This window comes from Triturus cristatus, chromosome 4_2 (genome assembly GCF_964204655.1).
Source record: "Triturus cristatus chromosome 4_2, aTriCri1.1, whole genome shotgun sequence".
NCBI lineage: Eukaryota > Metazoa > Chordata > Amphibia > Caudata > Salamandridae > Triturus > Triturus cristatus.
In genome coordinates, this window is record NC_140586.1 from 206,250,781 (window position 1) to 206,266,499 (window position 15,719).

Consider the following 15,719-nt stretch of genomic DNA (forward strand, 5'->3'; position numbering starts at 1 on the left):
GCAGGCCTTAAGAGTGGTGGCTTGACCACTGGCACAACAGGCACATTTGGTGAGTAGATGTCACAGACTTATTTGTGATAGATCTTACAAGGCTTAATCTGTCATTTAGAAAAGTGACTTGTCTCTTGCACACTGAAAACAAAATCATTTTTATTGATGTACGGGTCTCAAAGAGACCAGAGGTAGCTCCAAATCCATGTTAGGTAGCATGGAAAGAAAGGAAATTATGTCAGCACATGGGAGTGGCGCCTATACAGACTCCACAAGTCATTTCTGGAGAGGAACGGTACCAGTGCCCCGCCTACCAGTGAGTAGAGTTACTTCTGAAATTATTCTGAATCCAGTCTGATGCCTGAAGAATATTCAACAGATGTGGAATCTGCAGCTAGAAGAGAAACACTTTCAGTAAAGTAGGATCAGGTAGTTAACAACTGCTTATTTGCTAAGGATGGGCAAACTGGTTCCTTTAGTAAACTGGAGCCACCACGCTACGAGAGAATAATTACCATCTCATGGCTCCTGGACTTGCAGCCCTCAATTCTCTCCCATTAACAAGAAACTGGCACTTCTGATACGAGCTGTATTGTATTGTAGTGTATAAAAAACGTATTTAGCGCGAACTGTCACCCTACGGGTATCCTGGCGCTGTGACTTAAGCAGATGACATCAGCAACATTAGCTGGAAGGACCAGACCCCGCTTCTAAAGCAAGCAATGCTCATCTAGTATCTAATGTGCACATTTAAACTAGTCAGTGAATCAACAAATAATGAAGCCTCAAAATTTCATACCATCCTGTAGATTACACCGCAAAACTGTGTTAAACATGTAGTAACCAGGGATTACAGTGTCACTGCAAAAATTGACCTCAGAAAGCAACTAAGTAGCTTTTGTGATAATCTATTACTTGAAAACCGAACCATGGGAAGAGAAGCTCAAGATGCTGGTGTTGTATCATCCTCCCTGACACTGGTTCTAAGTTCGACACAGCATGAGCTTTGGAAAATCCAATAGTTTTGAAAAGTATAATTGTGTGTAACACTGCTCTGCTAGTATAGAGAAACGTTTGCCACTGAAAAGGCAACCCAATGAAATTTAACAGTTAAATTCACTCTAAATGTTGCAGAGGAAGCGTGCCATTAGTCGACACTGCCTAGCTCGCCAACAAAAAACGTAAATAAAAAAATTGTAGGGTGGGGAGCGCAATGATTTCTCATTATCTCTTTAATGTTGTTTAGCGTTTGGAAAAAAGACCAAAAACAACTACACTTAGTGATCCATCAAATAAAAAAAAAAATTACAAAATAAAAAATGCTGATTTCTTGACAGTTACTGGAAAATAGTAACTGGCAGACGACAAAACGAACAGCCTTAGTAGAGGTATCTAAAGAATCTGAACGAAAAACTTAGCCAAAGCATACACCACACACTCATAGCTGTGGAACAATTAAAATGGAGAGAAAAAAAGAATCCCTTTAAATTGTTAAATGCACATTGTAGGAAGCTGACACTATATATAGTACACTAAAAAGTACACTGTGTTGACAGTCCAGTGGGTCCCCATTTGGCTTACAGAGGCTAAAGTAGACAACACTAATGCTCTCTTTTGTGGTAGTGTCAGCGAGCAGTTTGGCTTTTCAGAGAGTAGTGCAAAGCATTTGTTGTACTCACAGAGGCAATACATGACACACTCAAAGAACCAATCAGAGATCAAACTAGAAAAATAACACTTCCTTTTATATATAGATTGTAAAACCAAGAACTTGGTTCAAATGAAAATTCTGTTTTTGTAAGCAATATTCACAAGTAAATACACTGTGCTAAGTCGTGCGCCTTTATGCACAATGCAATCCTATGGGGAGAAAAGACGTGTATGCATAGTGGTAAGTACAGTCGCTTTCAAGGCTTCACCTTTGAGGTGTCGGTTCCTAGTAGGCCAAAGTCCAAAGTACTACCATCAGTTCTTCAGGAACCTCCTGGGTTGAGGCGGAAGTAGGGTGTTAGTGAGGTTGGTAGCTGTGCACTCTATAGAGAAGGGGGCACTTGAAAACAGGCTGCACAGGGGGACAGGTCAGAGAGCTCCAAAAGGGGCCTTGGGTCGCAAGGGAGCACAGCCAGTTCTTTGGTATCCAGGCCAGGTGGCTTGGGTGCAGAGTGGTTAGGTCAGCTAAGCTGGATGTGCAAAGATGATCCTCGCAGTTAGGGATAAACAGTTGGAATGGGCAAAATCAGGACAGCTGGGCCACTTATGAAGTGGGTTTCGGTGATGCGTACATCCCTCAAAGGCTGCTTGGTTATGGTGCAGTTGAAATTTGGATTGGACTCACACTCTTGCTGTTTGGTGCAGGCCATCAAGCACCTCGGGAATTGGTGCTGTATGGCTCTGGTTGGTCCTGGTGTCTTCACACTCGGTGGGGAGACAGATTTGACCTTCCAGAGCACGAGTACCCCTTCCTGGTCATCTGTGGCTTTGGTTGAGCCAGAGAGCTGTAAAAGACAATGGACCGGACTCTGCTTTCCAGTGACTGCAGAGGAGTAGCTCCTGTACTCCAAAGGAGACTGTAGGCGATTTCTCGCCCAAAACTCCACAGCACTTCTGCTATTCTCGCCAGGCAGTGACTCTTGTTCGTCCTTCTCTTGATTAATTGAAACAGATTTCTTGGGTTCAGAGGCGCCACCTAAATACTCAATTTAGGGGCGTTAGGGGGAGTGACAATGGGCTGGCTACCTTAAGGGTGTCTACACCCTCTAAATGACCACTTCCTGTGAGAAGTGGGCATAACCCTGACCCTAAGAGGCTAATTCTGTCCAAAAACAAGATGGAGGAAATTGAAATGGTAGAGTCCACATCCACTACACCAGCTCAGGGGTGGTGCTGGCCTATGTGGGACATACCTCCTAATCTTACTAGTTTTCCTGCCTGTCTTGCCGCCAAACAGTGGGGCTTGGAGAGGGGAGTGGGCATCTCCACTATCTGGAGACGCCTGGTCGCATAACAAAGGCAGCAGTGCCTTTGAAGTTTCCCACCCTGGAAAGCAGTTCATGCATGGAGGTGTAAACACCTCTGCCCAGAGAATACTGTTTTCCCAGCCTCTGAGAGCTATGGCTCTCACCTCAAGAGGTCAGAAACGTATCTAGGGTGGCTGGCTGGTCGAGACCAGTCACTCAACACTCGTGGTCGGTAGGTTTTCAGGCAGCACCTCTAAGGTGCTCTCTGGGCGCATTTCCTAATAAGTCCAACACTGGCATCAGTGTGTGTTTATTAAGACGAGATGTTTGATACCAAACATCTGGGGTTACAGTGAAGCCTTCATGTAACTGGGGAACTCGTAATAATGTGTGTCCACCCATTGTACTCGGGATGGCTTCCCTGTGCACTTGTGGTATCTAAGAGTGAACTTCGATATCACAGGGGTACATCCACTCACGCAGATATGCCCACACATGGGTATAGTGCACCCTGCACTAGGGCTGTAAGGCCTGCTGTAGAGATCACTTACCTATACCACATGTAGTGTTTCGCAGGTATGGAACACAGATGAGTGCATGTCGACTCTTTATTTTTCTCTGCATCAAGACATGCAGGCTGGAGTGGCAGTTTGCATGAACTTGGTGAGGGGTCCCTTAGGGTGGCAAAATTCATGCTGCAGCCTTTAAGGACCCTCTTTACTGCAAAAGCCCTAGGTACCTTGGTTACAATTTACTAGGGACGTACATGGAGCCTAAAGTGGTGTCAAATGTGAAACAAAGGTACAGTTTATGGAAAGAACACTTGTGCTGGGGACCTGGTTAGCAGGCCCCCAACACACTTTCAGTCAAAGGTGCATCAGATACAAAAAGCGGATGTCACCATCTGAAGAAGGGGTACTTTCCTACACACATATAACAGAAAAAAGAAATGCAAAAATATGAAATATGAAATGAGAGCAGCAGCTTTTCAGGACTTCCCTTCTTAATGTAAGTCAGAAGCACAGCCCCGATAAAAGATGATCCTCAAGGACACTGAAAGAATAAGTTAAATATGAAACGCTAATGACCACACCTAAATCACTAATTACCATAAAGAAACTGGAGTAAAAGCATTGAGTTGTTTACTTGGCATGCAAGACTAACCTCGATAACCAATGGATTGACTACTAACTTTAGGCTCATGGGTAGTGTCGTGCTACTCGCTGAAAAGCACTTCACTGCCTGGTAAAGGGTAGTAAGCGCTATACAAGTACAAATTCAATACTCATTGAAGCAGCCTCTGCACATGCAGTTAGTCGCCAACCCTTCAAACGCCGTGGACATCTCTCCAAGCCAGGCCAAAAAAAATACTCAGGAGAATGATGAACACTGGAGGGCTTTGGAGATAAAATAACTAAGAGTTCACCTGTATTTTCTCTAAAGCACTGAAAAGAATGACGCGACTCCGCTGCACCACCCATACACAACATCCAACACATCAAACTCCAAATTCAAGCAGGGATCCAAATGACCTGGCTGGGCCACAGCACATCGCAGAATATCTTCACGCACTGCCTCTGCCGCCCAATGGTTGTGCTGCGTACTTACTTAGTGACGAAGGCCAAGAGAATGGGCGCCAACGACTTGGAGAAGTACTCCTGTTGCACTATGTGGTTCAGAGTCATCAAGGGACCGTAGAGGCTGGAAATGACCTTCACCTTGTCTTCGCTCTGCCATGAGAGAAGAGGAAAGAACTGTTTAGTAACCAGAGCTGCTTCATGAGCTAGTAAGCCACCCCTGCTGTAAGATCAGTCGCATTCAAAGGAGTAAGCAGGAGCAGCACCTACTGTTCATACTAAGAACTGGGACAGAGAGGAATTGTGAGACCAAGAAATAATACTGCATTGTTGCAACAGGCATCACTTGATCTGCCCCGGCCCATTAAGTGGAGAGGTATTAAGTACTTGTACTTCCTAAAACGGGGAGGACCTGCATTTAAGAATGAGCTGCTGCTCGACACCTTCATCCCAGCTGGGTTACTGTAAATGAAAGAAACCAGTTTAGCGTTCTCACTGCTTAATTTGTGCAGATGGTTTCGGGGGGTACGTCACTCCCACTCCCTGGGCACAGGGGCTTTTTTTATCATCAACCTTTGACTCAAAGCAATAAAAAAGAGGCAGAAAGGGGAAAAGGCAGGAAGAGATATAGGAAACAAAGACAGAGCACAAGGATGACGAATAACATATTAGAGATGGGCAAAAAAAGAATGAGGTGGATTCAAGATTGCATCGCCTTAATTTTCGTCAACCCTCACATTCGGCCAGGCAAGTGCCTCCCTGGCACTTTTTAACAAGCATTTGCAATGCAATAGGTCTCGCATTTGCGAGAGTTTGAGCTATTGACATTGTAAATGACAATGCCTTTTATTTATGTGTTCTGAAAACCTGCAAGCAGTGCGTAAACACGCACTTTGTACTTCTAGTCCTTGCTTACGAGAAGCAAGGCTGGCAGTAAAAGAGGTTGAGTTACTGAAAGCCTTGCTTCTCGTAAGCAAGGACTATAAGTACAAAGTGCGTGTTTACGCACCACTTGCAGGATTTCAAAACTCATAAATAAAAGGCATTGTAATTTACAATGCCAATAGCTCAAACTCTCGCAAATGCGAGACCTATTGCATTGCAGATTCTTCTTTTTAAAGGTTAATTTCAGTTCGGATGCATATGGCAAACCCCATGAGAACTTCTTGTTCTTTCGCAGCAGGCATTTTTGAACTACTCCATTGTGGCAACCAGAGACCATAGCCTGCCAGACATGTGGTGTGAATTATCATGTCCTTTATTGACTAAGCTCTTTTTTTCATATTCAGTAAATTATGTGAAATACGTGCATGTCAGGCCGTCATGCTTTTAATAAAATACCTAATTTCTAAAGGCAAGATAGAGAAGAACCCAGCAGTGCCGCTTCCTACAAAATCGAAAGAGATTATTAAACTTTAAAAAATGCAACCTAAAAAGTGGTGCGACAGAAAGGCGAACAATGCTGGGCAGGCACAGTGGAGCCTTTCACAGCTCAACCAAGTCTTTCAGAGGCTCCTTATCTTGGTGAAATGTATCCATTTCCAGACAGTACAGTCTGTTTCTGGTTTTATTCATTTGTATCTTTTGAGAAATTAGAAGTATGGCAACACGAGGAGGCCTGGAAATTATAGTAATCTGTGGAATTGTAGGGTGTCACACTAGAACTAGGTCAAGTGGTCCACTAGTATTTTGTGTGTCACCTTGACTGCCTCTAAGTGGTTTGCCCAGAACTGTAAGGGGGACACTAGTGAGAATTATTATATATTTTTTAGGGTTAATGTGTCATGTAATTTTCGTTTTTGGTTATGTACAGATGTTGTGATATATGTCCTTTTTGTGTTTTCTTCATTGATTAGGTGTCATTGAACATGTATGTGATATGTTTTGATATATTCAGCGAGAATAATAATAATTGAGGAGAGGGTAATTAAATGTGCTCTACCATTTTCTATTGTATAAAAAGGAGGTGCCAGTCTATGCAGCTCCAGAGCAGTTGCCCAAGGGATCAGGTGCCAGGGAGTGCAGGTAGTTCTAAAGGCAGGGTACAGGTTCTGTTACCCACCTCTACTCCTGTGCATTAGGTTGTTAATCCCTGCTCACTACTAGATACATGCCAATAGACCCGATTCAGGTGAGAAAATCCCGACTGTTTAAGCCAAAAATGGATTCATTTTGGACTGTCTCCCGCCTGAAACTGCCTCTGCTTCAAGTAAAGTCAATGGGGAAAAATACATTCTTTAGGGTGACCAACCGTCTATAAATTTCACGGACCGTCCGTAATTTGGACCTCACGTCCGTAGTCCGTGAGGATCCCTTTTACGGACGCGTTTTGTCCGTAATTTTGGGCATTCCAGGGAACAGCACTGTTCCGCTGCATGAAGCCACAACTCCCTGATGGGGCCGCCTAGCACTCCTCCTCGGAGCACAAGAGCAGCCCCATCCTGTCCTTTGTTATTCTGTATGTAGCGGATTGCCACATACAGAATGACAATGGCCCAGTCTGGGCTGCTAAAGCGTGTGTTGGGCTTCCCCAGCCTCTGTCTAGGGCAGGGCATTCTGTCAGATGGAAGATATGTGCAAAAAGGCCAATGCTGCTAGATGAGAATCCAGTTCAAGAAAAGAAGCAGGTGAAAGTAGTTAAAAAGAAGGGGCTAAAGTTCTTTCACAGTCTCGTCATTTTAGAACTGATGCATTTTCAATATTATATTCAATGAAGCCATGATTGCTGCTTTTTTATTTTATGCAACTAACAACCATTAACAAAGCCAATAGTTCTGGCTTGTTGCAGGTGTAACATTACTTTTTGTATCATATCATATATATATGGATACAATTACAGAAGAGGCAAAATACCAGTCATGCGGTACACTATACTAAGCACAGGTTTTTAGCTTAGGTGTTCTAAGCCACACCCTTAATTACATCGAACACCCCCTTTGGAGACCCCCCCACCCCCCCAGTTTTTTCACCCCACTTAAAGCCCTGGAAACAACATGTCACTGTCACCTCATGGCATGGCACTGTGCATCATGCATGACTCATTTCCACATTTTCAGATTGCCTATGTGCAGGGGCATAGTGAACCCTACCCCCACCCCTTCCTTTAGGAACTACAGCAAGGGTTAAATTCTCGATGGGCCTCTTCGGTCTGCAACTCTGCCGACAAAGGCTCAGCTCATAATTAATATGAAAAGGTGGGAGAGTGAGTAAGTAAAGGTATGGGTGGATGGCTGGATAGATTAGTGAAAGGGTGAATGGATGGATAATGAGAAAGGTTGGATGGATGAGTAAGTGGAAGGATGGATGAGAGAAAAGGTAAATAGATGGATATATGGGCAGAAGGGTAGATGGATGGGTAAAAGGGTGGCTGGCTGGATGAGTGGATGGATGGGTGAGTGAATTGGTGGATGGATGAGTGAAATGATGGATGGATTGATGAATGGATAAGTGAAAGGGTGAGTGGATGGACGGAAGAGTGAAAGGGTGGATGTAAGGATGGATGAGTGAGTGAAAGGGAGGGTAGATGGACAAAAGGATGGATAGATGAGTGAAGGAGTGAAAGGATGAGTGATAGGATCAATGGATGGATTCATGAGCGGATGTGCAGATGGATGGGTGGAAGGATGGCCAAGTGAAAGGGTCGATTGAGAGAGAAAGGGAAGATGGATGGATGACTAAAAGGGTGAATGGGTGGAAGGATGAGTGACTGGGTGGATAGAAGAGTAAATGAACGGATGGCTGAATGGTTGAAAGGCTAAAAACACGGATGTATGAGTGAATGGATGGGTGGAAGAGTGGATGGATGAGTGTACTGATGGATAGATAATGGATGGATGAGTGAAAGGGTGGATGGATGAGTGAAATGATGGATGGAAGGATACATGATAGATAGGTTTGCAAATGGTTGAAAATGTTTGCATATGGATGGGCTTAATCATAAACTATTGCGCGACCTCTGATGTGTCTGTAAAACGTACCTTTTGTCCCGAAGTTTTGTCCTGAATTTTGACCTACTGTCCTGAATTTTGACCCTTTGTCCTGAATTTTGACCCTTTGTCCTGATTTTGTACACTAATCGTCCTGAATTTGCACCCATACCAGTTGGTCACCCTAACATTCTCCCGACTATTTTATTTTTTAAATCTCCCACTTTCCTCTTCTAAAATGTTTGCATGGCTAAGATGGCGGTCGGATGAGACTTATTTCTGTGTCTCTCCGACTCTGCCGACATAAGCCTGTACTCTAGCTGCCTCCCCACCGCATTGTACCAGTGGAGACTCCTGGGGACCCAATACACACCTCAACGGGGGGTAGAAGGGAGCAGCTGAGCACCGCCGAACCCGTGAAACCGAGCCCCTCCGTGGATCGACCAGAGGTGGAGTGCCGGCGCTGGAGTACTTTGAGCTGCGGTGTCCAACCTGGCCTCGGGACGTGTGACACATCAGAGGCGAGATCCGACCTGCGGCGAAGACGCACGGTCAGCACCTGGAGTCCCGGGCGGCCGAGTGACTCCCTCCGCCTATTGAGAGCACCCTTGGTTCTCCCTCCCGCTGGAACAGCGAGAGATCGGATTCACTGATCGGGCCGGGCCTGGAGAGATCGCTGTGGCCTGGCAGCCCACAAGGAGATATCTTAAAGCAAAAGCGTGTGACTGCGCTGAGGGGGAGTGCTGCGCTGACCCCGAGGTAGAAGCTGCGAACACCCGTCTGCCACCGCCACCAGAGAATGAGGGGCCCATGCAATAGGTGGAGCAGGTGCATGGGGCAGGCGGCAGGGGAGGAGAGTCCCACGAATGACTAGCATAGGCTGCAAGGTAGACGCAACTGGGGGCGGAGAGCACTAAAGAGCCCGGCCTGACTCCTGGAAGCAGGCCCATTCACAGCACCAGTGGACGGCCACCAGCACCTGGGGGGTGTGGATTGAGAGTGTGTAAATGCCCGGACATTGCATAAGGGACTCCACTGATTCGGCCTGTAGTAGGAGCTATCCCCGAATGAGTAGCCCGACAGAGGGGAACTGGGCCTCACCGCTGGCGCGACTGGGCACTCTCCCAGTAAACGGGCGCAGTGCTCTGGTCCCAAGGATTTGCCTGGGGTAGGCCTGTACATTACGCCTCTGGTCTGCAGCGAAATAGGAACTGCATACCGGCCACAGTTATAACACACTTCGGAGGTCCTGGGGGGACCCTGCGGCTACACAACCTGCCAGGTGCATTTTAGACCGCCCACTGAGCCAAAGGAAGTACAGTAGCCGGCCCTGCAGCATAGCACGCACTGACAGCAACGGAGGATCAGACTCTTGAGGGGGGCATACAAATACCTAGAGTCAGACCTACGCAGGACCAGCCTTGACCCGACCCAAAAACAGACTGGTCTGGACTCGACTGCGTCCGCCGTGCCAGAGCTGAAACTTGAAGCCCTACATAGCCTTCCACAGCGCCCACCCGGCAATATGGCAACAGCTTGAGCCAACTAGTCTTCAAGCCGGAAGTCAGGCGCCCTTGCCCGGGACGTGGGCGGGGCCTGCTCCGGCAAAAACAGAAACCGGCATGCCGTGCTAACGCGGGGCTCCCATGTTGAAGGGAGAGCCCCGCGGTGGCGGCCGGAGTGAAGCCCTGGGTCCCAGGAGGGGGCCCGGGTGAAGAATGCGGCGGCCGAGGATGACCACAGCAGCGTGGGGCTCCCAGGAGTGCAGGGAAGCCCCGCAACAGAAGTGCTGCAGCCGCGTGAGTAAAGAAGGGCTGGGGGGGCTCCGTGTGGGCTATTGTTGCTCAGAATTGCAAAAGTACACTTAGCGCCAACAATAGCCCACACAGAGCCTCCAACGGGGCTGGCATGTTATCGGAAGCGGGACAGGAGATGTGCACATCGCATGTGTGCACGTGCGCGTACACCAACTCAAATCCGCCAAGAGCCTGCGCGTGCCCATCTCCTGTCCCACTTCCGAGGCAAGTCAGCAACAATAGATCTCTCTGGCGGACAGCAGCGCTTCACGCTGAGTTCGCAGGCGAGACCTAAAAATAAATTAAGCACTGCTTCTTCTCTCCCAAATGACGAAAGCAAGACACAAACACTATCGGCCATGGAACTAGGGTCCAGAGAGTTGTGATGGTCGAAAATGCAGGAGGTGGGGGGGTCAATTCACTTCCAATCTATCAGGGTAAATAAAATATATTTGACTGAAAAATATCAGTGACCCTTTTTAAAAAAAAATATCCTGCTCACATTTGCTTAATGGTGGAGTTTTCAGTGCAATGCAGGGCACTCCTGGACTAGGTAGAAAATAAATGCAAGTATTTCAGAGTTTGTATAGTTTGTTCCATTTCAGAACATTATGACCAAGGAGGAAGAATTGAGACCTCAATATGTCCCATATCACACGAGTAAATTATGTTATAGTTAATAGTGGCTTGGACGTCATTAAGCGCGACTCTCACCTCAAAAAGTGCCCCTTTTTGCCCAACCTTTTGCCCTAGTACTGATGCTTTTCGACTGAAACTACACAGGGTCCCTGTTTACTGGGCCCCCAGTGCCTGTGCTCTTTCCCTTACAAAAGGTAAATGTCTAGTTGTAACCCAATCTGCAAGTACTTTGGCACCCCTTTAGGTCCCCAGTAAATGGCATCTCTGGTACCCAGGGCATGGGCTGCAGCATGTATTATGCATCTCAAAGTGACCCACACAAAAACTGCATGCAGCTTTCCATTGCAGGATGCGTGAAATGGTGCAAACCATTTTGAAAACACGACATGGCACACTCCCTGTGTGCCATGCACACTGCATATACTATATGTAGGTCACCCTTACAGCAGGCCTTATAGCCCTAAGGCAGGGTCCATTATATTGTAAGTGAGGACATATCTGCATGAGCAGATATGCTCCTATGACGCCAGTGTTGGATTTATTATGACATGCACCTAGAGGGCACCTTATAGGTATCCCCTGAAACCTACCAGTCATTTCGTGTGCCGGCTGACTGGACTCCTCCTGCCTGCCACCACAGATGAGTTTCTGACCCCCTGCTTGAGAGAGCCAACACTCTCAGAGGTCAGCAACAATGCCTGCTCCAGAGGAAGGCAATCACACCTTTTCCGGCAGGACGGCTAGTGATTTAGCATACCAGGCCAGACACTTCAAAGCTTCTGCCGCCTTTGACATGCGAGCCACGCTTCTCCAGACCTGGAGAATGCCACCTCTTGCCCTGGGACCCATTCGGCACGAAAACAGGTGGAAAAAAATAACTAGTCAGTAGGTGAATTGCATTATTAGGCTAGGCACACCCCTACGGTGGGCCACCTGAAGTGGAAAGTTGAAAAAGGGTTTCACCATTTTGTTTTTGATGAAACTGGGAACTCTAGATCAGGTTTATACCCAATCTCTGCAGGAGGTGGTCATATAGGGGGTGTAGTCACCCCAGGGGTAAGTAGCCCATTGTCTACTACCTTACTACCTTACACTCCCCTTAATGCCCCTAAATTCAGTATTTAGGTGGCCCCCTGACACCAAGAACTCAGATTCGTCTACCTGGGAACCGGAGGAAATAAGAGAGCAGTCACCGCAAGAACTGAGGACTTATCCTGAACATGGTGCCTGTTGGACCTATCGTCCTAGGGTAGCTTGGATCAAGTGGAAAGGCCTATGCCCGAGAAACATGTTGTGCTTGCATCACACTCACTTCACACTCCAGCGTACTACCACTTAAAAAGGACGCTACACCAGGTAATTAGAAAAGGTAGAAAAGCTTTATCTTTCTTTTATCTTGCTTCTCTTTTCTTTCAAATCAAATCAATCAGTGTCTGTCTAGAACACATTAGGGTCCAAACATTTAATCGTTACTAGATTGACCGTACAGCAAATTCACTAGCATTTTAAATAAAGTCATCAATCATCATGCTGCACTTAGCAATTACTTAGCACTGTAAATCGAGTCAATAAATATAGCGCCGCACATAGCATTGACATAGCACTTTAAATAGAGTCTATTAATACAGTGCCGCACATAGCATTGATGTAGCGCTTTAAATAGAGTCAATAAATATAGCGCCGCACATAGCATTGACATAGCGCTTTAAATAGAATCAATAAATACAGCGCCGCACATAGCATTGATGTAGCGCTTTAAATAGAGTCAATAAATATAGCGCCGCACATGACAACCACAATGCTCTGATTATCAGGTCAGTAATTATAGGACAGTTCACAGCGATCACTAGGCTCTTGAAATTGAGTTACTAATTGTAGAAATGTTCATATTAGCTCATTAACCCTTCAGATTTGGTTATACCGGGATGCATGAAATCTAGCCTTACATAGGCTTATTACACATGGCTGGTTCTGCCTTTGCCCCCAAAATGCTCAGTTTACTCTGCAGTTGTTACTTCCCTCACTCGAGAGAGCAGGGGCCAGGAGCCGAGTTACTTCTAACGCTGTAACCATGGAAGGCCGCCGGGCTCGGGGAGAGACTTTTCCCAGGGGAGGGGCGAATACAGGGCCACTCCGGCCTTCCGCCCTCCTCCCCCAGGGGTTTTCTCACTTGTGGGCACTTGCAAGTAGACTCGGCCGGTGGAGGGCTCACGGGTGATTTGGGGCCAACGAACTGACGGGGAATCACCCCGGGGGAGGGGCGTGCTCCGGACCTTACATAGGCCTCACGCCCTCTTCCCCTGGGGGGGGGTTACCTTGTACTTCGGCCTCAGTTAGGCCCTTGCGATGGTCTCTTTCTGGCAAGAGGGCTCTCGGCTCCCTTCACTCGTCCAGGGTTCGCGCCTGCAGTCGCCCTTGGCAGCGCGACCTGCGGGGGCGCGGCCCTGTCAGCAAATCGTGCATCGGCAGGGGTGGCGTCTCGCAGTCCGCCCCCGTCACGTAATCCGAGTTTCTGGGCCTCAGGCCTAATGCGGCTTACGGGGAACTCCAGCGGCTCGCTCTCCACATGAAGAGCCACGTTTCAAAAGCTGGGGTCCCAGTCTTCCTCACAAACCCCAGGTGACAGGAGGGTTGACCTTACGGGCCTTGGGCCGCAGCGGTGAGTGATTCCTTATGGGGTCTTTCAGCGGGGGTGGCCAAAGTTAGGGGGGTGATCTGCAGGCTAGGGGGTGGCGATTTCTTATGCGCCAAGCACCCCCTTTCTCCCTCAGTGTTGCCCCAGCTCAGGACAGGCAGGCTAGGAAGTGGCAGGCCACACGCCAGTGGCGTCAAAGGATAGAAGAGTCCCAGGCAAAGTCAGGAGAGCCAGAGATAATCACTCTATTTCCCCGTTCTCCTCAGGAGTCCTGGCAAGGTGGGGAGCTCCAGAGCTTGAGGTGATCCCAGGGTCAGTGGCTGAGGGCAGGGTCAGGTCAAGAGGTAGGGGGTAGTGTCAGCCGAGGAGGAAGAAAAGCAGGCCCTAGGATCTGTCAGTTTCCTTCTCTAGCGCACCCACCTCCCCCACTCAGATGCCTTACTCCTGACTACCTCTTCTCCTACAAAATGGCCGCGGCCCCTCACCTCTATATATAGCCTGGGCCCTGACTGGCCAGAGTGGGCCAGAAGGTTCTGGAACCCCTCATGACAGTCTATGGCCCAGGCTCTGAGGTGACAGTTTAGGCCACCATTTTGTTTAAGAGCTCTTTCCCTCCCTCCATTTTAGAGAAGCACCTTGCGCCTCACCCTCAATCAGTGAAAATGGGGCACCCAGAACCTCTACGTCAACACCAAAAACAAAACTAGTGGACAGAAAAATTGGAGGGTAAAGGGAAGTTAAAGGAAAAAAATGAGGAGAGAACAGCCAAAGGGCTGGCAGGTCTAACAGTGCCAAACTCGGTCTTGTTGATGGTTACATCAACAACTGCACCGACCCGCTCATCCAAAAGCTGTGCATCCTCCCAAGCCTGTGAAGGACTGTCCAGCACTTCAACAGCCAAGCAGCAGCTCCCTTGGGGTGTAGGAGCCACTGCCCTGCAGCTGCAGGCACCAACCGTACCTGCCCTGTACATTGACTTGCCGACCCCTCAGGCCCACTGAAGGAGCGTCTCGCCAGGAATAATTCTTTACTGCTTTAGGAGGTCAGATCCGTCTCCCTGCCTAGTTTGGAGATGCCAAGCGCTCCTGGAATCGCCCAGCACCAATACCCTAGGGTAACGGATCATTTGCCGCAACCAAGGCTTGTTGTGTGTCCAGCCCGGACACCACAGACACCAACAAGGAACTTCAGAATCACAGATGTCAACACAGAGAGTGTTCCTGCTGTCCTGTTTTCTCTCCCTCTCCCCAAAGCCAAGTGATAGTCTCTAACCACAGCGACCCATTGGAAAAAACACTTCTGCACCTGAGCCCCCCAGCATGGCTTCATGGAAATAAGACTGTTTCCCAGCGTCCCAGAAACCCTCTAGAGCTGAGCCCCCCTTTGGGATCTGCTGGACTTGTCCACAAGTTTCCACTTGCAGCTTTTCTTTTACAGGTACCTTTGCCACTGACTTTACCGTATAGTGCTCAAGGCTACCAGCACCTCTGCACCCTGACTCACCAGGTTAGGTAAACACGAACTGCTAGGACCTTGGCCCCCAAGTACCCTAACTTGCTAAAGGTATCCTCCAAACCGTTGGCAAGTGTACCTATGCAATGTATGGTTCTCTCACAGGATAACATTACCGCATTTAAGGCTCCTACCTCAAAACAGTTATCGGACTGTATTTTTTCTAATACTACAAAAATATATAACTGGAAGTACTTACCTGATTACGAAGATCTTGGTGACTAAAACTATATCAAAATCTGTGTTATTAATCTAAATTGGTCTCGAGTTTCTTCTTGGGTGCGTGTCTCATTTATTGACTCTGTTTGTAAAACAATGCCTAACACTATCCTCTGTTGAGCCTAAGCTGCTCGACCACATTACTACAAATATAGCACTTGGGATTATTAATTTAAGCCCTGCAAACCAATAAGTGTCGTCTGTACTTTTTGCATAGTGTGTCCTTAAATTGGCACTACCACATAAAAAGCCAGCTTCCTACAAACCCTAAGCTTCGCCACCTGATTGGTCAGACTTTTTGTCATATAGTGAGGGTGCATGGGCTAATTGCGGTCTATAAATGTTTTTCCATTGGTTTTCAACGTCAATTGTTATAATGGAATTCTGCTGTTTCTTAGCTTTGACAACCAATTGTTCCCAGAGTAACATTGAGAATAATTAAAGCATGTGGATCAATGAACGATCCA

The 15,719-nt window shown here is 47.5% G+C and overlaps 1 protein-coding gene across 3 annotated transcripts in view; it reads right to left on the reverse strand.

Annotated features, from left to right (window-relative positions):
* The window catches only part of RANGAP1 (Ran GTPase activating protein 1), a 368,213-nt gene that overhangs the window by 22,270 nt on the left and 330,224 nt on the right, over positions 1–15,719 (reverse strand). For all 3 annotated transcript variants that reach the window (XM_085601202.1, XM_085601203.1, XM_085601201.1), the window contains one exon: positions 4,557–4,678. In XM_085601202.1, the coding sequence (XP_085457328.1) occupies positions 4,557–4,678 (122 nt within the window). The remainder of the gene's footprint in view (positions 1–4,556; positions 4,679–15,719) is intronic.